The following is a 22978-nucleotide window of genomic DNA, read 5'->3' as shown; positions in this document are numbered from 1 at the left end:
TTTTTTTCACCACGGTATAAAAATATACCAGAAATTGTATGTAGCGATGTAGCAATCAAAGTCCCTGAAGATGCAAAGCAGCCCCAAACGTTCACATCAGTCAATGATTTTTGAGAGTAGTTAAATAAAAACTGTGTTTGCTGGACAGTTTTAGCCTTAACCAACACCTCCAATTTAATTAGATGAGGCCCAAATGGTATTTTCAGATCATTCACAGTTTCTTCTCATTTGCTCCAAGAAATTGATTGGTGCCACAAATGGGTCGGCATTGATTTCACCTCTCATGCCGGCCATCTTATTTTTGTTTTCAATGTCTGGCACTTTGACCACTTTTTATTTTTCCAGTGCATCTAATGACGGCAGCACCATGGATGTGCGTGCTCTTTGCCCTTCATCTGTACAGTTTTGTGTCATAAGTGTTTTAGTTTGGGGTTTATTTGGGGTTTTTGACGGGTCAGTGACATTTTCGAAAAGGTACACGGCAAAGATCAGCTGTGAGCACAAGCAAACAAAATCTAGCTTCAAAGTGGGGCCTTTTGTCTGGTTGTCTGCACAAGGCCACAAGGTTATACAGTATAAAAGAAGAGCACAAAACATGACGTTCACAATTAAATCCATGTGCCTGGGCAATTATTTGATCCAGTATACGTTTTTCTTTTTTCTTTTTTTTTTAATCAGTGTACAGTAACACAAAATTGCAGTGCAAAAATGTGTAGTCGTTTCAAAATTTTTGCCCATAAGCATTACAATAATTAGAAACAGAAACGGTTATAAAAAAAAAATAAAAAAATTAATATATGTATTTTGTAACGTTGCGTATGCTCTCAAGCGTGGGAGCGCTTCCATACGATTAAATACAACAGCGCCCTCTGGTGAACACATGTTTATTCTACTCGAATTCCCATTTTATACCTGCAGTTTAGGTTCTCTCGCTAGCTCGTCCACGTAACTGTAGGTCATCCATTTTCTGCCTACATAATGTTACACAGTATCATTTGTCAACAAACGAAGTGCACATTATTTAATTGTTTTATTTTAAATTACTTAGTTTGGCCTTGGCGATTTAGTTTTATTTCGAAACTGTTTCCGACACAAATCATTTTAATTACTTTGAAGAGTTTACAGGAAGTTGTATGTGCTTTATTGCTGTGCATCATGGGTAACCGAGTCTTTAACAAACTTCCTGCTTGAGTCACTCTTGCTTACTACTGTGTTCCCCGTCCTGTCTTCCTCCTCCTCCCGCCTCCTCCTTCCCCCCTTCCCCCCCTGCCGCCTTCGTTCAGTGTGACTTGAGAAGTCCAGACGGCTGCTACGTAAGAGACAAACCTCGGTTAAAAAAAAAAAAACAACAAAAAAAACAATGTCCGTAGGTTTTCTCTTCCGCACTGGAAAGGCGAGGTGAAAAGTGAATTTGACGAAGCCGGAGCGAGCGGGCGAGGAGGTAGGGGAGGGGGAATGTTGGCGCCGCGTAGCCGCCGCAGCGTCTCGGACTCGGGCGAACAGACTGGCTATTGTCGCTGAACGACTCCGGGAGATGGACGCCTCGGTCCATTCGACGACCCCCTTTTGAAGCACTTTGAGACGAAACTCCAAACAAGGTGAGTCTCTCAATGACGTAACGACATTATTTTTCTCCCCCGTGTGTATGTATGTGGGTGGGAAGTTTTGCAAAAAGGGACCTTCAAGATAGTAGCCTTTTTTCTCTTCAAGAAAGCCTGTAAAAACACGAAGCTTGTTGTCACGTATGCGCTCGGCATGTTTTTTTCCATATATATGAATGAACGCCTGAAGCGACCCAACTTAGAAAATCCCAACTAAGTCTGCTTCCATTTCTCGGTCTCGTATTCCGTAATGCAGCTTCTTAAAGTTGGCAACAAGTTGCGACTCGCGAGTGCATTGTCATGCAAACAGTTTTCGCTAGTAGGGTCGTTTCTCTGTGATGGTGGATGTGTGTGTCATCATCCCACGCTGAGCACTTTTTTTTTTTAAACCTCGATCACACAGTCCTGCAAAGGGTGGAGGAGGGAGGAATGAAAGGGTTTACACTAGATCTGCCATTGTTTTTCAGCACTTAGTAAAATCGGGATTCAAACCGGTAACGTGTCAAAGCACGTTGTATTTACTTTGCACGGAGCCGGATTTCTAATACAGATACGAAATTGTAACCAGAGCAGGGAGAATTTCTCAAATTTAAGCCCAAATTGTGATAAATAATTGTACTCATTTAATCTTCAGAATGTTGTTGTTGTCATTGCAGCGCAAGGTGCAATGACATGGAACAGAGACAATCCGTTGATGAGGCATTAAAGGGAAAATACGGGGGGAGCAATTAGTTTCAATTAGTTTGCACATGCTTTAAATCTGCATTGCTGCTTCGTTTTCTCTATTGCACCAAGTGCTCCAGAAGAAGAATTACATGGCTATTTGTTTAATGCTTGTGTAGTATTTTTACCATTTTTGAGTCCTTATCTTCCGCATGATTCTTTGCAGTATTTTAACCAAGCAATGGCACACACTTAGTAGTGTGATAAGTAAGTGTGCGTGCCATGTTGAACTTTGATGTCACCATCTGAATGAAATTTCAGCACCCTAGTGTCTTCTTTCATTTGTTTTTTCTTGTTTGTTTTTTTGGGGCGAAATGCTTTTGTGTAAAGAACATAGAATTTGAGAAAATACTGCATAAATGTTAAGAAAATGACATGAATGCGCTTGTGTTTATGTGAACAAAATAAAAAGTGTTGTAAGGATTATTTGTTACTGGTTTGTATTTGGACATAAAAGCTTTTCCACAGTGTTTGGCCCTAAACGGTTTATTTTGGCCATAAGTATTTCACCAGCTTTCAAATTTCTGTTGTCCTACATGAAAGCTGACCGCCTGTTTTCTGACGGTTTGCAAAGCAAAACTGTAACTGAATCATAATCAATTTATATTTGTGCATTTTGTTTTTGCATTGTCAATTTGAAATAATGTCCTCTTCTGAATAAAGGGACGGAAACCTTTTGCAACACATTGACGGCCATTAACGGCTGTAGATGTCAACGGTCCTTTTTAACTGAGCTGGAAAGGAAAGTGTTCATCTGGTTATTTGGAAAAACAGGTTGTTATCATAAATTTCAGTCCTACATAAAATCTTATGTTTTCATCATGGCTTGCTGGTTGCGAAGGACTACACACCGGTCTGGTCGCTAGGCAATGACGGGGCACAAAAATAAACCTAAAATTCAAAAATGCTCACATTCTAGCTGTCACAAAGTGGGAAGGAACCAAATTTTCTAATATCAATCCTCAGCTAATAAAGTTTGGGGAATCCTGGTTTGACACATAGACCTGCTAACGACGACTTCATTAGAGAGGTGTTGAATCGAGCTGTAACCGTTCCCAGATAATTGCGCTGATTAAAAGACGTGCGAATGTCTCACACCCAAGTGCTCCAATCGACCGCTAGCATCAATGTGTCACCCCCCCGCCCGCACCCCTTCCTATGTGCAAAGCGCCCCAATTCCCCCACCAGACAAACACATTAATCAAGTAGGTCTGGGGATTACTCGATTGTGTTGGTACTTGATTACGCATCTGATGTAGTGTGTAAAGCCTTTGCCAAACGGTGCGGACCAGACACTCGAGCTCCATATCGCCAGGTGAAAGCTATACTTAAGGGACAAAATGGAATCAGCAATCTTGGGCATGTCTTCCACTTGCCACTGCGCAAGTAGCTGTTGACACGTTCGTCTGAAACATTTCTTGCACCTGGCCAGTTTAAGTTCCAAGTTTGCCAGTTGGAGGTGCACATTTGCTGAACCGACATGAGGGTAAAACACATTTAACATTAGCTTAGGAGAGCTTTATTCACAGCAAACTCATTTTAATAAGTTTAATGCAAGGAAAATGTGTTCTAATTTTGTTCTAACAGTTCTTGCTTTATCATTGTCAGTATCTCATTCGACTTAGTGTGGTCAACGTGTCGTGGTTTGACTGCTTCCTTTGATTCTATTTACAAGTGAAATAGTGGTTGACAAATAAAGCTTAACACTGAATGAGATCATTGGTCAGAAGTTCTAACACTTGAGATGTGTTTTCTTTTTTTCTATGTAAGATGCGGAAGATTTTTAATAGTCCAAATTGTAGTTGTTATGCAAATATGCACCACATCAAAGATAAATGCAGTAACAAAAGGCCAGATATATGAATAACGTCGCAGCCTGGTGGCCTTCATCTCACCCTCCTCCTGCGGTCTCCCTCGAAATATTGCCATTGTTTGCCCATGAAATCAGCATTTTGTTTTGATGGTGGAAAAAAAAATTCTCCCACCTCCTGATCTGCCCATGCAGAGCAGCTTGCGACTATTTTGGTTTGCGGATGATCTACCGACAACAATTTCATAGTCTGCCGGTCGCCGGCTCGGAGCGCGAACTGATGCTAGTCTGATAGCGGGATGTCTGACAGGCCGGGCAGGGATACCGACCAGTCCGACAGGTACCCGGACTCTAGAGATGAGGGTTGTTTTTGTGGGGATCTCGTTTAGAAAATGTTGTTTGCTGTGGAGTTGATTGTCTTAAATTGAGTGGAAATGGAGTGTGCTGGTTTCCTAATTGAGGCCAGTCCTGGTGATGTCAGCTGTTTTTTTTTCTTTCATATTTTGTTCTAAGTGTTTGTTTACAAGCCGTGCATTATAGTGCAAATGATTCAAGTTTGTTGATGTTAGCGGTAGGCGGAGTTTGTGTTTGAATTTGCAGAGTAACTGCACTGTCGCAAGAAGCGTGCAGTTTCGAATAGGAACCTAAATCCAAGTGAAGTGGCTTGATCCACAAACCAGCGAGTAGTGGGTTTGGACTTCTGTGTTTTGTGTGTGTGTGTGTGTTGCTTTTTTTGTGTGGCCTTCTTTTATTATGTGAACATTTTTTTGTATACATTGTAGATGAACCCCATTCTTTCACACCATTATTTGTCATTTTGTTATCTATGTTTGTGTGGCCCAACATTGTAGACATATTTCTTGTGGTTGATAGAGGTATAATAAATAATTGATTAATCGAGAACAAATCGATTTTTAAATCAAGCAGAACGATTTCGGTGAGTGAATAATCATTTAAATCCAGTTTTAAATTGAAAATTGTCCTGATGGCAGCCTTCCAAGACTTAGAAATAGTCGGATTTCGGTAATCCTCCTTCTAAAGCAGACTGTCATTGTGATTAGTCCAACTATGACAAACGATGGCCTTTGTTTTGGGAAATCGTTATGAACGTTTTTTCCAATTTTTTTTTAAACGTTACCTAACAAGCCAATAACTCCTGTAAATCACAGTCAATGTTGCAGAGAACTTGAATCCATAGGTGTCAAACTTTACTCCTCGAGGGCCAGTGTCCTGCATATTTTTATTTTTTCTATTTCAAAAACACCTGATTCAAATGATGAGGAGTGTATATCTGTCTGTACATTATGTATGTAAGCGTGTTTTTATGAATGTCGTTGTGTGTGTGTTCCCGTCTTTGAACGTAGGTGTGACCCACCTTTATGGTTTCTATATTTGTTTGTGTGAGTCACCTTTATTCTTTTCTTTTTGTTTTTTACATCCCATTAGCATGTGTGTGCCCGCTGCAGTGTGTGTACCTATCTGTTTTTGTGAGTGTTTGTGTCTAGAGGTGTGTCTGTCTGGGTGTGTTTATACCTTGTCTGTCCACGTTTGCAAGGCCCACTATGTTGTGTGTGTGTGTGTGTGTGTGTGTGTGTGTGCGCGCGCGCACGCACAAGTCAAAATGCCAAGATGAGTTTCTTTCACCCTATTAGTGTGTGCACATACTTGTGTGCGTGCGTGCGTGTGTGGAATCAGGTTACAGAGTCTGTCATTAAAAAGAGAACCGCAGTTATGAGACCAAGATAGACTTCAAGTCTGAGCAAGAGTCTGGAGCTCATCACTCTTCCATGTCGGCGGAGGAAGTGGAAGAGGGGGTGTCTAGGCAATGTGTAGGATAAGGAGGCCTCTAATAAAACCTTATTTATTTCAAGCCTCGCATGCTTCTGGCTGGCTGTGCGCATACACAGTATTTACATTCTGCGTGTGTTTGGATCTACACTATATGCTGACTTTGCAGAAAGTTTGCTTCGCATTGATGCCGGCTGGCATTAGATGAGGAACGCAGCATGTGGGTTGAATTGGCCACAGCGTCTACCTTTTCTTTTTTTTTTTCCTTCCTCTACAAAAGAAGCCTTCTGTCCTGTGTTATTTTTAAGCCAAAAATCCCCCTTTTTCGGTATAATTTTAGCCCAAACACATTACATCAGGACACACTGTCTGGAACTCATAGTGCCGCAGTGACAATGAAAGTTGAAAGGAGGGGCGAAAGAGATAAAGAGAGTCTTCCTCCCCGGTCTAGTCTTGTTTGACTATCCGTCCCTCTTCTCTGCTGGTGGCTCCACACGGGCTTATTGATCGCCTCTTTTTCTTTCTGTTTTTAAGTGTGGATGAAGAGCGGCAGCGACGAGGGGGAAGGGGGATGAGTGGAGACCGTCTGCACAGAAGCACTCCAACATGGATCCGCAGTGCCTTCGGCTCCTCTCGTCTGCGCCGGAGACGCTCCGGAATACACATTGTACCAGTTATTCACTCGCTTCACTGCGCTCATCCTGCCGCTCGGCTTTTAGGAGGCACGTGTACGTCTTTGTCTTGCATCCCTGATTACGTTGACGGGCCAAGAAATCAGAGCGCTCATGTTTACTTATTAGATCAGATTACTTATTTGATAAGACTGCCATCATAAGTACCAGTACCTCAAAATACTTGTTATCCGTACTCGCCCATCTCTAATTTCAAAATACGTTCTTATAGCATCCTCGAAATTGGTTTGCCGTCCGTGCTATATATTCATATTACTTAACTGAGCTTGTAATCATCTCTTGCTTATGGTTCAACAACTTTATTAGAACTCCTACAAAGCAAGAGTCTTCAGCTAACTGTTTGACCGCAGTCTATTCAGTGCGTTACTAGCATGAGAAAGTCAAGGGTCAGAATTCAAAGTAAACACGAGCAGTAAAAGCTTTAGATGTGGTGACAAGCTGTAGTAATTCTAGAGGTACAATGACCTAGTGGGCTTTCAGCTTTGAAAGTCTTGGGAATTCCGGGCCATAAAAGCAGAGCTTGGGCTCCGAGGTGTGCTGCGCAATGTTGCGCTCTTGACACTTTTATTGTTTTGTTGCACACTTGTTTGTCGAGCGGACGGTCATCAACGCGCCGGTCAAGGGGTTGGCGACTGGGTCGCACAGGAAAGTCCCTCGGCCCGCTCGAGTTTCTTTCCACTCCATCGAGACTAATTATTCCCCCCGGCTTTCACACTTCTCTGGTCTTTCGCTTCTGTTTGCCTCTTTGACAAGAAGACGTTCTGCCAAAAGGTCGCACTGGGACACAAATCAAGGCAAGCTTTGCTTTTGAGAAGAGCGGCGCTTCAGGCCAAGGAGCTCCGTGAGATGCGCCCTTGGAGTGTTTGCGCATTCCTGCCTCGGCCAAGATTGCGAAGGGCCGTAAAGAGCGTGTTTGAATTGGCAATTGAAAATGTTTTGATGGCTGTGTGAAAAGTCGAACCGCCATGGCGACCATAGCCGGAGACCGCTCGTTAACGGCGTCTTAATCACCGCGCCGTATAACCTTTCCCGTCCGTCTCAACGACTTCGCGGAGTTGTATTCCCACTGAAAAGGTTTACCGTCGCGTTTTGAGTTGCTTTCGCCGCGGCCAATGTAAACTGGACACGAGCGGGATGGAAAATTCATACGCTGACATTCCGCAGGTTGTGAAAACGAGGTAGCTGCTAAGATACTGTAAAGCCTCGGATCGAGCGGGCATATTCCAGAAGCTTTTCCAGGGGCCCGCAGAAGTAGGCTTTTTTTCCGCTGTTTGATGAGGCCCTCGTTGAGGGAGGTGACTTTCCAAAGGTTCAGGAGCTTTTCTTTACTTCTTTAGTCGCGCTCGTACACACGCGCATACTCTGTGGAGGCCAAATGTTGTCATTAGATAAGGGTTCGACGGGGTCAACTAACACCTAATCCTGAATTAATGTCCGGTAATATAATACGAAAATCTGTTTCGCTAACTGAAATGAAACCTCGGTTAGAGCCTGTTGTGGTTTGTACAATTTGAATTGTTACACAAATTGCTGTTAGTGTTGCTCGTATGTTTATTTATTCATATATAAATAAGGGTTACAACTGATTCATACATTTCCCGATGTGAAAATTGTTTCGAAATTCGAACCGAGAGCAGCTTGACAAGCGCGATGGAACAGATTGTTTTGCCGCACTTAAAATCAATGTACCGAGGAACAGCGACTTCTATTTTTGTCTGCTTGAGACAGAAGTTCCATTTGTAAGGCGCTAAACAACGGGCCGCTCAGAACCAAACGTTGACAACGTTTGCCGCAATGTGAGCGAGCAACTGTTCCCGCGCTGTGTCGCCAAGCGGCGACCTCACAGGAGTGCTGAGTTCTCATTACGTTGTACCGCGGCCCAGAGCCAAAAAAGCAAGCGCCACAACAGTATCCGCTTGCACTGGTGACGAGAGGTGACCTAGATGGTCCTGCCCGGAAGGACAGTCTTAAATAGGTCTTCGGATCACGCTGATCATTTGTTATCTTCTCTCGTTTTAACCCCCGTTTCTGGATGACGCCCTCAAACCGCCATCTGTGCACTGAGAAGCCCGTCAGCCTGACGCTCAAGGTTCGCGCGGCGGTACGGTTTCTGGCCGCCGCTTGCATCGCCCGACCGCAGTTTGCTGCAGTTGTCTTGCTGGCCGGGCTATTTGTGCCATGGTAACTGTGCCAGGCTGCCAGCTCAGACGCAGATTGCGCCTGCCGTCTCCCCCCTTCTTTTTTTTTTTTTTTTTTTTGCCAGCATGATGACTCAGCAGCTCCTGTAGGGCGTCCCATCCTCTCCCCCCCCCCACCACCACCCCCTCCTTACTTCACTCCCTCCTCAACCTCACTGCAACACCATTGCTCGTCAGACATTGCGCGCTTTGTCATTTCCACCATCTTTTCCACCTGAATGCATAACCAAGCATCTTTTTCAAACTTTCATTTGTAAGCTGAAAACATTTTTAGTTTGTGACTTTTGATCTCAACGCGAAAGAAATCATGAAGTCATCACAGTCGACCGAATGCCTCTCCTATGCAGTGGTCTCTTTTTATTATAGAAGCATTTTTAAGTATTAACAAGTTTCTATCTCCTTGATGTGCCACCACTTTGAAAACTTGAGTTTTTCAGTAGGTACATGGATGCCGAAATACCTTCGTATTCCTCCTCTAAGTGCTCAAGACGAGTCAAAGCAAACATTCTCAACACCCCTTAAGTAAAAGTGTGTGTCAGCTGTTCCTGTTATGCAGTGCCTATACTACCGCTTCTTTTGGAATGTGCAATTTGAGCTGTACCGAAAAGTGTCTTATTAGACACTTGCAAAAAACACTTTTTTTTATAATGATTCGGTTGCTGGTTTGGGCTGCAACGTGTCATTGTTGAAGTGAAAGCAAATGTTCACAAATGTTTTTCATCCTCTCAATGATAGTAAGTATGATTTCATAGAGGACTAAAGAAATCTGAACATTTGCAGTCAAAATTTTCTTTCTCGAAGCATTTGTTAACCCAAAAATAATTAGTGATTATGGTAATTGATTATTTGTTGGTTAATTGATTATTGTAATATGAAAAAAGATGTTCCTTCTAGTATTGAATCTGTAAACAACCCAGCATATCGCACTCCTGTTGCATGCGTAATTCTAAAATTGTCTCTTAGCGGGAGTTTTCCTTTATTTTCTACAGTCTTTAAATTTTATGTCAGCCTTTGTCTGCAAAACACAACCAATTCAAAATGACTGACTTAACAGTGGTTTTATTCCTTCGTAAATGGAAGCCGCGAAGTGGGCAAAATCGAGGGCAATATCGATTTATTCGATTAAATACTTGGCCCTCAGGGAGATGTATAGCCAAGAATTGAGACAAAGGTGTTGAATCCGAATAGGGCATATTTGCCTGTCTGTCTTTTGTCCTTTCTTTTGTCAAATTGAATCGCCATAATCACATTTTCTTTTCGAAAAAGCGTCCAATTGTCTTGCGTGATTCTTCAACAGCGGTAAACAGACGTTTTCAGTCACCGCTTCATATTGCTGCAGGTTTTGCACTTATTATGTGCATACTACATGTCGATAAAGACGGATCGGATATAAGATGCAAAGTGTGACAAGGCTATAAGAGCACACCCGTGGCTCCATGTCACTTCCTTTAACTCAACTTCACCAGAGAACACAATAACCCACGTCTCTGTACACACGTGCAACACCAAAATGTTGCTTTCTCCAAATCCTCGGAGGTTTCAAATATCAACCAGCTTACCCGATAAAATATAACCATGTAACCCGATAGCTCTGCTCTGTGTTTGTAGTACCTAATTTTGGTCCTAATGCCGTATGAGTGGCATAATTTAAAACAACCCCCACGTGTGCTCAAATAGTCCGTCGCTTTGGCATGTTCTCAACAATGGGTCTTTAACAAAAGATAATGCGTAGAGCCAACCATTGCGCTCATTCTGAATGCCCCCCCCCCCCATCTGTAAATGTAAACCAAACGCACAGCAAATCATTGACTTGCACTAATCGAGGCCATTAAAAGGATGCCTGTGGCGCTCTGTTCAGTTAGCTGCGTGAGGTGAGTTATAGATGTACCAGTTGGGAGTGAGTCAACATTGGTATTTGTTATTCAAGAGTAATATGCGTCAGTAGGCTCACTGAAAAGTTGCCCTAATATTAAATTGAGAATATAGCTATATCCTCTTAAGACCCAGCCTCTTTATTTGTCTTTATTTTGTTTTTGGAGATGTCAAAGATTCGTTTTTACTGGTCTTGTAGTTTTAAAAAAAATCTATGGTGACAGTTTTGTTTCTTAGTGTATTGACATTTTTGGTTTTAATACGTCACTGTTGTATATGCATCCATAGTTCTAACATCCCAATTCCGACACTTAAGAGCAGAATATTGCAATTGGTTCACCCCAGACATGCGGTGTAAATCCACCCGATGCCATCGCCCGTTGTGCCATACAAAACACTTGCCAGACAGTGTCGAGCGTGATATTTCACACCCCTCTCCCGCATTGTGGAATAATACCCTTGCATACTGGCGGCCACCACAGAAATCTTAAAAAAATGCAGCAAACCAAGAAAAGAATATTCAGAAGCAGCGCAACATATAACAATAAATCGATATTTTTTTCAGCATGGTTTGAGACCCTGCAAATATTCATGATCATGATTGCAATCATCGCATCTGTCGGTCCGGAAGCTGCCCCCACCCCACCCCAACCACACACACACACCCACACACCCTATGGGCACTGTCACCAGACACCTCTTTGTCCCACTTCCCCGTGTGGCGGCCGCCCACACCGGCCCCGATTCCCTGCCCCTCCTCTGACCCACTGTCCCCCGGTTGCCCCCTGGCTATACCTCGCTTTACACCGCCCATTGAGGCCACCGCCGCCACCCCTTCTCCCCCAGTCAGACCGATTATCCCTGTTTTGTACTCCGATTAAAGGCGCAGCATGCGGCCGGCGTGAGTGGGCCACACAAACAATGTTGATAAGCTAATGTTAACATTAGCGCTTAATCATTTATGTCTGGCAGAATGGGACAATGTAGGGTGGTGGTGGGGGTGCACATATTGTTTAAAGTTGGCGCATTTCAAGCTATGGTGTCATCACACAAACGTTTGTGAGAAAGGTTAGCGGAAGAGGAAACAAACAAGTGCCCGCCCGTCGTCTGTGGACGTGACGACAGCCGCATTAAAAATTGAAGGATTAGACAGTCTGCAGCCCTCCAAAGAGGACACTATTTGGGCACCCACGCTAATTCTCCCCACAGTGCTCGCCGCCGCCTCCTTTAACGTCTGTCGCCCCCCTCAACCGCACCCTACCCAGTGCCAAGCAGCCCGTCCCTCCAACACACGCGCACACACTCGCGCACGGACGCAGGCAGCCAATAAGAGAGCACCAGTCTCCCCATTGCTTGCCACTCATGCCTTGTTGCCAGGACAACAGCGAGGCACCAGTCCCACTTTACATTTTTTAAACTTGGTTCTGACTCTTGCTGAAAATGTGTCCTGCTGCAAAATGACGCTGTTTGTTGTGGGTTTGAGTTTCTCCCTATGGCGGCCTCTGAAAATGTGCCTATGCTGTGTATTTTGGAAAGCACTAAAGGTTGTCTTTATCTACCTCCACAACCCCCCTCCCTCCCCTCATCCAGGTCTACAATGACAACCGGCCAGATGTTTTTTTTAATGTTGATCATTTTGGCCCCTCCCTGCACAAGCTTAGAAGGTAAGGATGCCCCATCTCCTCTTGATAGCTTTCCACATCAGATGTAAAAAGGCTGGAGGGTGCTTCTCCAAAGATTAACAGGCATTATCTACTTGAATTCAGCTCCCTGGCTAACTATAGATGCTGGCTTTTCAGTCAAAACACAGTCTCAGCCTCCGTGTCTGTCTGAGTCCCCTTCGAGCAGCTTGCATGCACAGACTGATCATTCAACCGCGTCTCCCCTTCCCCGCACCCTCCTCTGTCTGTCTAATCCGCCGTCTCGCAGTTATTTTCGACAACCGCAGCGGTGCGCACATTTCCGACGCGGTGAAAACGCTGTTTTTCTGTCAATGCCGACCAAAGGCGATAAAATGTCTGTCGCCCGTACAGCTGAGGGTGACGCCGGGCGTTTCCAATGCTTGTGCCACGGGTCGTCGTGCAGCGGCGGCGACCGCTGTTTGGGCCTGCGATGCTTCACCTCCCTCTCCTTGCTGAATGGGACTTGGGAGCTTCAGAAGGGATGCATTCTGGGTAATCAAGTTGGAAAGTGCGTTACGCCACTGACCCCCGAGCTGGTGGTTGAGTGCTGCCGCGGAGATCTGTGCAACGAGAACGTGTCTCTGCAGCAGCATGTTAAAGGTACCGATTTATAGAGGCAGACCTTTTTTTTTTTTTAAACACATTGACACATTACAACACAAGACAAAGAAATAAAATCTAAACATTTTACCTCCACCCCCAACATGCAAACAAATTAAGTTAGATGCGAAAGGACAAGTTAACCTTAAAACAAGTTATAGTATATATACAGTAATACTCCAGGCTAATTGTAGCTCCTCCCCCAACATTCAATGACGTTGTTCACCCAGTTCACCGGACTTTTATCGCTTCAACATGCTTCCTTGACACAAACTCGTTTTTTTTTTTTTTTTTTTGGGGGGGGGGGGCGTACAAATGGGTGAGGTTCCCTAAGAGAAACGTAACCGGATAGACTTGCGAATAGCGAATAGGCGAGAATTCACTGTTGACATAACAGAAGTGGGCGTTCAGGTTTTAAATAGAAAACAAGACCCTGCAAAAATCTTTGATCCCTTTTCCCGTGTAATTGAATGCCAGTTACGATAATGGGAGAGTAATACTATTTTACTAACGGCTCCCCCGTTATCTGCACCTGTGCCCATCAGATGCCGGCAGACCGGTCCTCAGAGAGCAGGAGTGCGTGTGCGAGGGCGCCGCCTGCCAGCCCCACGGGCGCTGCGCCGGCCAACATTGTTTTTCCTCCCTGAAGGTGATGGACGGCGAGGCCGTCCAACAGAAGGGCTGCCTGTGGGACGACGACGTGGGCCGAGCCACCTGCGCCGCGCCGCCCTCGCAGGCCCACGTCGTCAAGTGCTGCCAGGGCCATCTGTGTAACATGAACGTCACCGTGCGAGCTCTGGGGAAAGGTGCCTGCGTACGCAACGCGACCAAAGCGGTGTCGAGCACCGTCACCCAAGAAAAAATGATGGGATGCCGTATACATGCGCTCCAAAACGACCGCTCGCGCATTTTCTGTAGCGTTTATCTTGTCGCCAGCCAATCACGGGGAACGTATTCAACAAAACAAAAAAACATTCACGCCCTAATCAAAATTTACGGGGAGGGAAGGGGGAGGGCGTTTGTGGGCAGGCAAAGTATGGCATACATACAGCATATGGCCCGCTCAAGTCTTAAATCTGGCCCCCAAATACGCCCCACATACAAAAAGTTGGAAAATGTATATCCAGTCAACGGTTACTCTACCCTTGAGCGTTGTCTTGAAAGGTTAACACACTAAGCGAAAACACGTATCTATTATTTTCTTGTCGAAGCGAATTTGTTCCTTCCTTGCTTTCTTTGTTTAGCCGTCTTGAAGCATGTGACTTGGGGGATTTCTAGTTGAGCGGTTGTCATTTCTTAGCTTCAACTGTGCCAATTTTAAGTGCCTGCTTACAGTCAGCTTCAGAATTTAATTTTCATTAGAAAACCATTCAAATATATCAGACGAAAAACCTAAATAATTGCTTTCTCATGGAGGCGATACTAATCCAAGATTTTAGCACTCTAGTTTTAGTCAGTGTCTACTGCACTCTTCACCATTAAAATTCATATTTCTCCATGTGTCCGTCAAAAGCAAGCATTATATTTTGCGTAGCGCTCATTTCATTATATGGTGCAGGTGATGTGGCTAACGGTTCTCCCCCCATGAATCTTTTACAGAGGAAGTGAAGCCCCTTGTCAAAGAGAAGCACGAGTGCGTGTGCGAGGGCAGCTCGTGCGCCACGGGGAATCGCTGCATGGGAAGCCAGTGTTTCTCCTCCCTGACCGTCAACGGCGGCTCTCTGATGTATCAGAAAGGTTGCTTTAATGTCTACGAGCAGAGAACCATGACCTGCAAGACCCCGCCTTCCAGAGACCAGATTGTGGAATGCTGCTTCGGGCACTTGTGCAACCTGAACAGCACTGTGCAGCTTCCTGTCAAAGGTACCGTTTCTCTGCTAGTCAGTCTTTTTTTTTTTTTTTACAGGCCCACCTTTTTTGAGTGACAAGGTTTTACAACTGCACAGTTAAAATGTAAAATTATTAGAGCACATGTTGATATTCCTTTGCACCTATTATTTGCTTAGTATATTATTAAGAACCTTTAAAAAATTCCTTGGCACAGTAATACATACAAAGCATACAAACAGAGGTGCAATCAGCAACTTTTTATAATGAAATATTCATTGAAATCATTAAAAACAGTAAATATTTTCACATTTTTACAGACCTCAATGAAAGCATTCATTATCTTCATGTTATATCAAAATATAATAATTGATTTTACTCTTGTGTTTTTTGCACAGGCGATTTAGAATGTCTGTCTTTGTTTAAATAAAGGAATGGAAAATTTTTATCTGGGGAATTCATTAACTATATTATCATAATTCATAATTCGCATATAATATGAATATGCAGCCTTATGAGTACATACAGTAAAAGAGAAGTACGTGTCTAGATAAACTCAATACTTAAGAAGAGCGGTCCATGAAATGATAAAAGATTTGTCTGCATTACTTTTGTAATGGGGGGGGGGGTCTTTTTCGTGCAACTTGCAACTTGCTTTTGTCTGACACTTCTGCCGTGAGGTCACGCTCATGTCGCCCTTCAGGAACAGAAACGATGGAGACCCAAATGGGGAGGGGGGGGGGGGTACTACTTAGTCATGGTGCACCCCCTGCCGTCCTGTCTGCTGGCTGACATTATCTGGAGGCTTGAAGCCACCTGGGGAGTGTGAGTGAGACAGAGAGCTAAATTCAGTCTAGGGTGTCCTGCTGTCTTACTCATAATGCACTAGATAATCTTCACTTGATGTCTTACTTCATGCAACTAGGATTGGTGTGATACAGTGGAAAAGCCCTGCACTCAGTCCTACTTAGTGGGTTTCATGTTTTTATTTAATTATTATTTGGTATGGGTTTTTCCATTGGATATAAAATGTCTGCACTTCGTGTTTAATGCCCAGGTCTTGTCATCAAAAGAATGAGACCAAGAAAATCATTTAACAAAGATTTCCAGTAAAATGTCACCTATAACTTACATAATACTACTGATCTTTTTATTTCTTTCAGTCTGAGATTGAACATCTGGGATGATGTAGTTGCATAGGTTTGGACACGCTCATATAACTAGGATGCGGCCGTGTTCACAATTGACACAGATTCAACACACACTTGGAGTGTGTAGAACATGAAATACCATGAAATGAAAACAGAAGGGGCCACAAAAAGAACCCTGTGGAACACCATACGACAGTGGGGGAGAGCGACCAGAAGTCAGAGCATTAAAATTGCCTGTTTGAAGTTAGTTTATACATTGTAATATTTTTCTTCTCCTCTCCCCCTCGCAGCTGACGAACTCTCGAATTACAGCGTAACCATGTTGGCTGTCGTCATTGTGGCGCCCGTCCTGGTCTTGGTCATCCTCTCGGCCATCGCCATCCTGGTGTTCAGACGTATTCACCACAACCAGATGGAGCGGCTTACCTCTCGAGATGCCGAGTACGGAACCATCGACGGTCTCATTGCGTCCAACGTGGGGGAGAGCACGCTGGCGGTGAGTGGAAAAAAATATTACTGGCACAATTATCAATAAGAGAGACTAGAGACAAGGAGTACAAACTGAGGCAGCGTCTCATCTCCCCAACTGATGAATAACCTCAGTCAAAACCAAATTACACCAAAAAGATGATTCATTTTGTCAAGAAAAGAACATTCATTTTTCAATCTCTCATTTCACATGCCATTTAATGACTCATGTTTACAAAATTCCAGCAATTTGAAAAGATAAAAACATACACTAAGCTGTTTTCCGAAACAACCCCCGTCTTGTATTTGCGTATGCTTGCTTCAGAGAGACTCTTTGTTCTGTGCTAGAAAGCCCCTTTAAACGCCGGTTTTGCTTCTTGGGGTCATTTTTACTGTCTGCGCTCGGAATGTCTTCTCTCAGCCAGAGATTGCGAGTCTTTGCACAGTGCGGTTTATGTTTTGTGGTTTCGCTAAACGGATCCAGAGTTTAGGTGGAGTCGCGCGATCTCACAGGCCAGCGCATTCACCGGCTGGGTTTGGGCACACTCTGTAATCATGCTTGAGCAGAGCCAGCGTGGCCGTAGCCTTGGCAAAATATACTTGGCCTTCATTTTGGGAGCATACTTTGTGTATTACTCTTTCTCAGGTTTCCACTCTTAAATCCCACATCATCCCATAGATATTCAAGGAGGTTCACTTTGACCAATGGGAGCATTGGCTGTGTCTAAACAGCGCGTCACGTTATGACGCGGCGCAGCCGAGCCGTCCGTTCTGGCTCCTGCGAACGTTTGGCAATGAATCTCAAAATCCAAAGCCGGCAAACGTTTTTTAAGCGTCGTAAAAAAAAATCAAATAAAATGTGCTGGGGATATGGCAAGAATTAACCAATCGAATTGAAATGACTGTTTTTGCACACACATGCCAATATTTAAAAACTATAAACCCCAATTGAAGTTCAGAAGTTTTAGTGGTCAAGTTCCTGACCAGTAGCGGCCCGCTAGAGCAAAACCTAATGCATGCTTGCGGAATGTTGTAACTCTGTACAGGCTTGAGCCAAGATTCAAACCCCAAACCTGAGAACTTAGAGGCAAATATGTTTACCAGGAATATCCGGTGCTGTTTTTTGATCAGTATTCGCTACTGGCAACCGAATGTGCCATTTTGTGCCGAGCGATGACATCACTTTGCTGACGTGCCAACAACTTCATCGCATTTTTAATCTTGGTTTAAAACTTGTAATGAACAAGCTGCTCATTATTATTCATTAGCTCTCAGGCTTATGTGTTCATGTATCGATTCACGTCCTTGTACACGAACGTCACATTTAATTTCACCCATATCTTGTGGTTCCATCATGATCCAGCCCCCAAACCATTATTATTTACAGCCAATAAACACTTTCATTTTACAGCCACAATCTTCCGTCTTGTAATTCCAGTTGTCTCGCAGACAGCTCATCTATAATAAATCTGTTTATACGAGGCGTCGGCCTCCCATGTTGTATTCTTTTTCTTTTTTCCTCTCTCCCAATTGACTGCTTTGGTTTTCCCTTCCGCTGTTGACTCAGAACTGCCCTCTTTTGGCGGTATTGGGCGCTACATCGTTCTACTTGCTCAGTTAAAAAACAAAAGGCTTAGCAGGGTAGCATCTTGTTTTGCGTCTTGGCCCCGGGATTAGATGGAATGTCCAGTAGCCACAACACTCGGAAAGAAGAAGGGGGGTGTGCTATTATTGTGTCTACAGTAGAGAGCGGTCTTTTCACTCACAAAACTCGGGCGTCCTTATGCCACTTTCGCCAACATCCATTTTCATTTCTTGATAAAATCTCTTCGGTTCCGCGTGATTAATTTCGCTTATCGTCTTCCGCAGGATCTACTGGATCACTCCTGCACTTCAGGAAGCGGCTCCGGCCTGCCCTTCCTGGTTCAGAGGACGGTGGCTCGACAAATTACTCTCAACGAGTGTGTGGGTGAGCGTCCGTTCCGAGCCGCTATTGTTATTGGCATTAGCTCGGCGTAGGAATATGCAGCCCTGCTCATTCATTTTAATGAGACCTTTATCTCAGCACGGTTGGGGGCCCCACAACACACACACACACACACACACACACACACACACACACACACACACACACACACACAAAAGTGCGTGTGCACAAGTAAAAGTACGTAAGAAACTTCACATTTGTTAAAAAAAAAAAATCAATACTACATCTATGTTTTGCCCACAGCAACTTCACATTTTTTATCCCTGAGGTTTCAATCTATATCACACGGGAGGAACTACGCAACTCATACAATTCTAAACCCACGTGTGCTTCTTACATCCTGAGGCTCATCCATAACCATAGCCATCAAAATTTCATGGCTCATGACAATAACAAAGGCCTGTGTTGGTTTTGAAATAGGCCACTCTTCTTGTTGCTTTGAAGTGTAACAGAGTTAGAAAAGAGCAGCTGAAGGAAAACGTCTCCTCTGTGTTATATCGTACTAGTCCATCAATTGCGGTGGGATTCCCCCCACCGTACACAGTATCCTCCCCGACTTAATGGCCGCCGCGGTACCAAAGCCGATCGGTGAGGGGACGACGCAAAAGATTTTCTAATACGGGTTGTGTTTTATCGAATAGAAACGATGCCTTCCGATTTTTCATCATACTGATCTCAATGCTCGCGTCCTAATGTGTCCGTTTGCTGCCTCGTGCCAGGCAAGGGCCGCTACGGCGAAGTATGGCGAGGTCAGTGGCAAGGGGAGAGCGTCGCCGTGAAAATCTTCTCATCCCGAGACGAGAAATCCTGGTTCCGAGAAACGGAAATCTATAACACGGTGCTGCTGAGACACGAGAACATCCTGGGTAGGTCTCCGATGAACGCAATTGGAGTTTCCTTCGGACGTTTTGCATTTGTGGAAACAATTTTTACCGTTCTCAGATTTTTCAGGCACTAACATTGTTTAGCTAACATCGTGATGAAGTCAAGTGCCTCAGAACTGCAAGCAACTTTCTACATACAGTAGCAGTGTTAATTAAAACTGAGCATTATTTTTGGAAAGGCATCATTTTCTCATTGGATGTTACACAAGAGTCTACAGTTTAGACTTAACATAATTCCATTTTAATGACTGTAATTATTGAGTCACAACACTCTCTAAAAGGCAAATCAGGACATCGCTATTTAAATCGTCATGGAAGCAATTAAAAATCATAGCGTATTTATAAAAGGATGAATCATTTTGAGAAAAATTGTGTTTTTTTTTTCTCCCTACCTCTCTGCCCGTCTGCAGCATGTTGCACATCCATTCGCATCGCGCGCGTGTCTTAACCATTTCGGTGTTCTCACCCCAGGCTTCATCGCCTCCGACATGACCTCCAGGAACTCCAGCACGCAGCTGTGGCTCATCACTCACTACCACGAGATGGGCTCCCTGTACGACTACCTGCAGCTGAGCACCCTGGACGCGTGCAGCTGCCTCCGCATGGCGCTTTCCATCGCCAGCGGCCTGGCGCACCTGCACGTGGAGATCTTCGGAACCCAGGGCAAGCCCGCCATCGCCCACCGGGATCTCAAGAGCAAGAACGTCCTGGTCAAGAAGAACGGCCAGTGTTGCATCGCCGACCTCGGTAAATCAAACGCGATCCGTGTCTGGAGGTTCCGAGGCTGCGACAAACTCTTGAGAGGATTTCGAGACCGTGTCTAGTGAATTTGTGATTGAATATGTTTTTTGAGGTGCTCTTTCTAACAAATATTTCAACAAAGAAGCAATTCATGAAGCTTCATTACAATCATAAATATGTATGCAATAAAGCATTGTTTAGCATTGTTTAATATGAAAGACGATTGAAGATGAATCCTCTTGTCGAGCCTTTTTCAGAAGGAAAAAGTTTCCTATTTTAGATCTAATTATTCTGATAACCGAATTAGCTTTCACATCAAGTCAGTATATTTAAAAACCCATTTTTCCACTTGGTGTCCATTGAAAACGACATCACCCGTTGGTCATATGACGTTGACGAGCTGAGCCCCGATCGGTCACCTGAGCCTTCAACACACGTGATGTCATTTTCAGGCGACAGCAAGTGGCAAAATGTCAGGTTAATTGTACAAAACTCATTTCATTATCAAATTAATGGCGCTCTCCACACCTATAAAATTCTTCTCAAAAAAGTGAGATGTAAACAAAAGTATAAACTCTGCTCTCATTATCCTTGAACAATATCAAATGTGGACTTGTGTTACCAAACAGTCCAATCTTCATGCTCTTATATGGGGGTGCATGGTGTTTACGAAAACGCGGAGGTTGTCACCTTAATGCAATCATTTTCCTCAAGGTCTGGCCGTCATGCATTTCCAAGACACCAACGAGCTGGACGTGGGCAACAACCCCAAAGTGGGCACCAAGCGCTACATGGCCCCCGAGGTGCTGGACGACTCCATCCAGATGGACTGCTTCGAGTCCTACAAAAGGGTGGACATCTGGGCGCTGGGACTCGTTCTGTGGGAGGTTGCCAGGAGAACCGTCAGCAACGGTGCGTGCGCCGCAGCTTCCGCAATCTATACGGACTGTAAGGTCAGCTCGATACTGGACCCGCAAAGCTCGATGGCTTTCGCAGTCGGGCGAGAAGCGGATTTTCGGAAAAACCTTACTTTATCGGAGAGTCGCTCTTTTTTGTCGTCGCGCTTGCGAGTTTGTGTCAAAGTTCATGTGCTCTTCCCATAGGCATCGTAGAGGACTACAAGCCCCCCTTCCATGACGTGGTTCCCAGCGATCCCAGTTTTGAGGATATGAAGAAGGTGGTCTGTGTGGATCAGCAGAGGCCCAACATACCCAACAGATGGTTCTCGGACCCGGTAAGTAATGCCATGTAGGAGTCGAATAGCCGCAGTGATCCTCCGCTGTTTGTGAGTGTTGGGACGTGGCCCTACTTGAAATTAAGAAAAAAAAGATGATTCTAGTTTTTGACAAGCCCCTCAATATTGTAAAGAAAAAATAAACACTGTAAAAAAAAATAAGAGTTGTTGAAAGTTGATTTGCATATTGCTTTTTTCTCATGTTTATGATCATGTAGTCCGCACTCACGTCAAGTTCCAAGTTGAAGCTTATGACAAAATTGATACACAAAATAAGAGTGAATTCAACGATGTATTTATCAACACGGGGATGTTTATTCACTAATTTCCTCTGAAAATGAATGAGCTTAATGCTAACATAAAATATGTGGGCTGGTATAAATTAGCGTTGCTGTTCCGGCACTACAATAAATTTCATGCATTATCGGAAGGGAGCATAACATATTTAGAAAATCGTGAACAAAACAATATATTTCTTGCAAAACGTGCAAGAACTTATTACTAACATATTAGGTGGTACATCACAGACAGGCTACCAAATTTTCGCACGGCTATTTTGAATATAAACCAATCATACGAGTGTGACTTTGATATTTGTCCTCTGATTTATTTTTTTTTTCCCAGACTTTAATCTCCATGGCAAAGCTGATGAAGGAGTGCTGGTATCAGAACCCGTCGGCCCGACTGACGGCGCTGCGCATCAAAAAGACTCTGACAAAAATCAACAGCTCTGTAGACAAAATGAAAACGGACATTTGAGCGCGCCCGGTGCTGGACTGCACTTCCCGGAGCCACACGCCCTTTCGGAGGGGCCGCGTGCCCTTATAGCGGCGCGGGCCTGTATTTATTTTAAAAGACTTGGCGGGACACTTTTTGGCATCCAAAGATGGCTGAGCGGGCTCTTGGGAATAGGACGCTAAATATGAAGCGAGCTACCTGGAACTTGTTGCTTTGCTTTTGCTTCGGAGAACAGGTTGCATTGAGTCATGTTGTCATTTTTTTGGTTTGGTTTTGTAGCCACGTTGCAAAAAAAAAAAATGCCCATGGTTCTTCAAATGTCAGCACTCCTTTAAACAATTGTACAGTTCTCAATTTTAGCGTATGATCGCGTGGAATGATGTACACGCTCTCCACATGTTTTTTTTTTTTAGTTCTGCACAAACTCATTAAAAATATCTGCTCGGCGATACAGAGGTCAGCCCGTGCGTTTGGCCTCCTATGTGCATTGTCAAGTTCACGAAGTCAAACTTCAAGCTTTTTTTTAAGTTCATTTTTATTTCGTTAACATTTTGTATCGGCTATCCGTTTCTATTAATTAAATAGAAAACAAGTATATGAGCTTTGTGCTTTGTCTTGACGCTTATTTGTCTCGGATAATAATACGATAGCACATTTGTGTCGTATATGTTTGAATAGTAGTACGTGTGTGAGAATGTATGCGAAACAAAAACTGTTTTGCCGCTTTTCCATTGCAGATTCCAGATCGACGCGGTGGCGGGAAGGCCTTCGGTTGGAGACCTTTTATTACTATCGTGAAGGCAGGTGCGTGCACTTGCCAACATATTTTGTATATTGCACCCATTACTACATATGAAATTGTAAGTATGGTTAAGTGTTGTTGTAATTCAGCGATTCGACAAAATGGACAGGACAAAAAGATACTTCATAGCGATATTGACCCATATTTCCGGAACGTAGATTTAAGCTTTTCCGTGGGCGG

The 22978-nt window shown here is 44.0% G+C and overlaps 1 protein-coding gene across 4 annotated transcripts; it reads left to right on the top strand.

Annotated features, from left to right (window-relative positions):
• Positions 1-1231: 1231 nt before the first annotated feature.
• On the top strand, positions 1232-22596 carry LOC148423365 (activin receptor type-1-like). Of its 4 annotated transcripts, none has more exons than XM_088415950.1 (13): positions 1232-1598; positions 6457-6644; positions 12275-12348; positions 12718-12966; positions 13512-13772; positions 14566-14829; positions 16235-16440; positions 18282-18381; positions 19119-19265; positions 19755-20030; positions 20739-20936; positions 21128-21258; positions 21883-22596. In XM_088415950.1, exons 2-13 carry the CDS (start codon positions 6529-6531, stop codon positions 22015-22017), a joined length of 2157 nt encoding a protein of 718 aa, XP_088272076.1. In that variant the 5' UTR covers positions 1232-1598; positions 6457-6528; the 3' UTR covers positions 22018-22596. The 4 variants fall into 4 exon arrangements, with proteins under 4 accessions (XP_088272076.1, XP_088272075.1, XP_088272077.1 ...); XM_088415949.1 differs by having other exon boundaries at positions 6457-6650; XM_088415951.1 differs by lacking the exon at positions 6457-6644.
• Positions 22597-22978: the final 382 nt, after the last annotated feature.

This window comes from Hippichthys cyanospilos, chromosome 5 (assembly GCF_059441005.1).
Source record: "Hippichthys cyanospilos isolate Australia breed blue-spotted pipefish chromosome 5, RoL_Hcya_1.0, whole genome shotgun sequence".
Taxonomy (NCBI): domain Eukaryota; kingdom Metazoa; phylum Chordata; class Actinopteri; order Syngnathiformes; family Syngnathidae; genus Hippichthys; species Hippichthys cyanospilos.
Note: the sequence above shows the minus strand (reverse complement) of the source record. Positions and strands in the feature narration are given on the sequence as shown.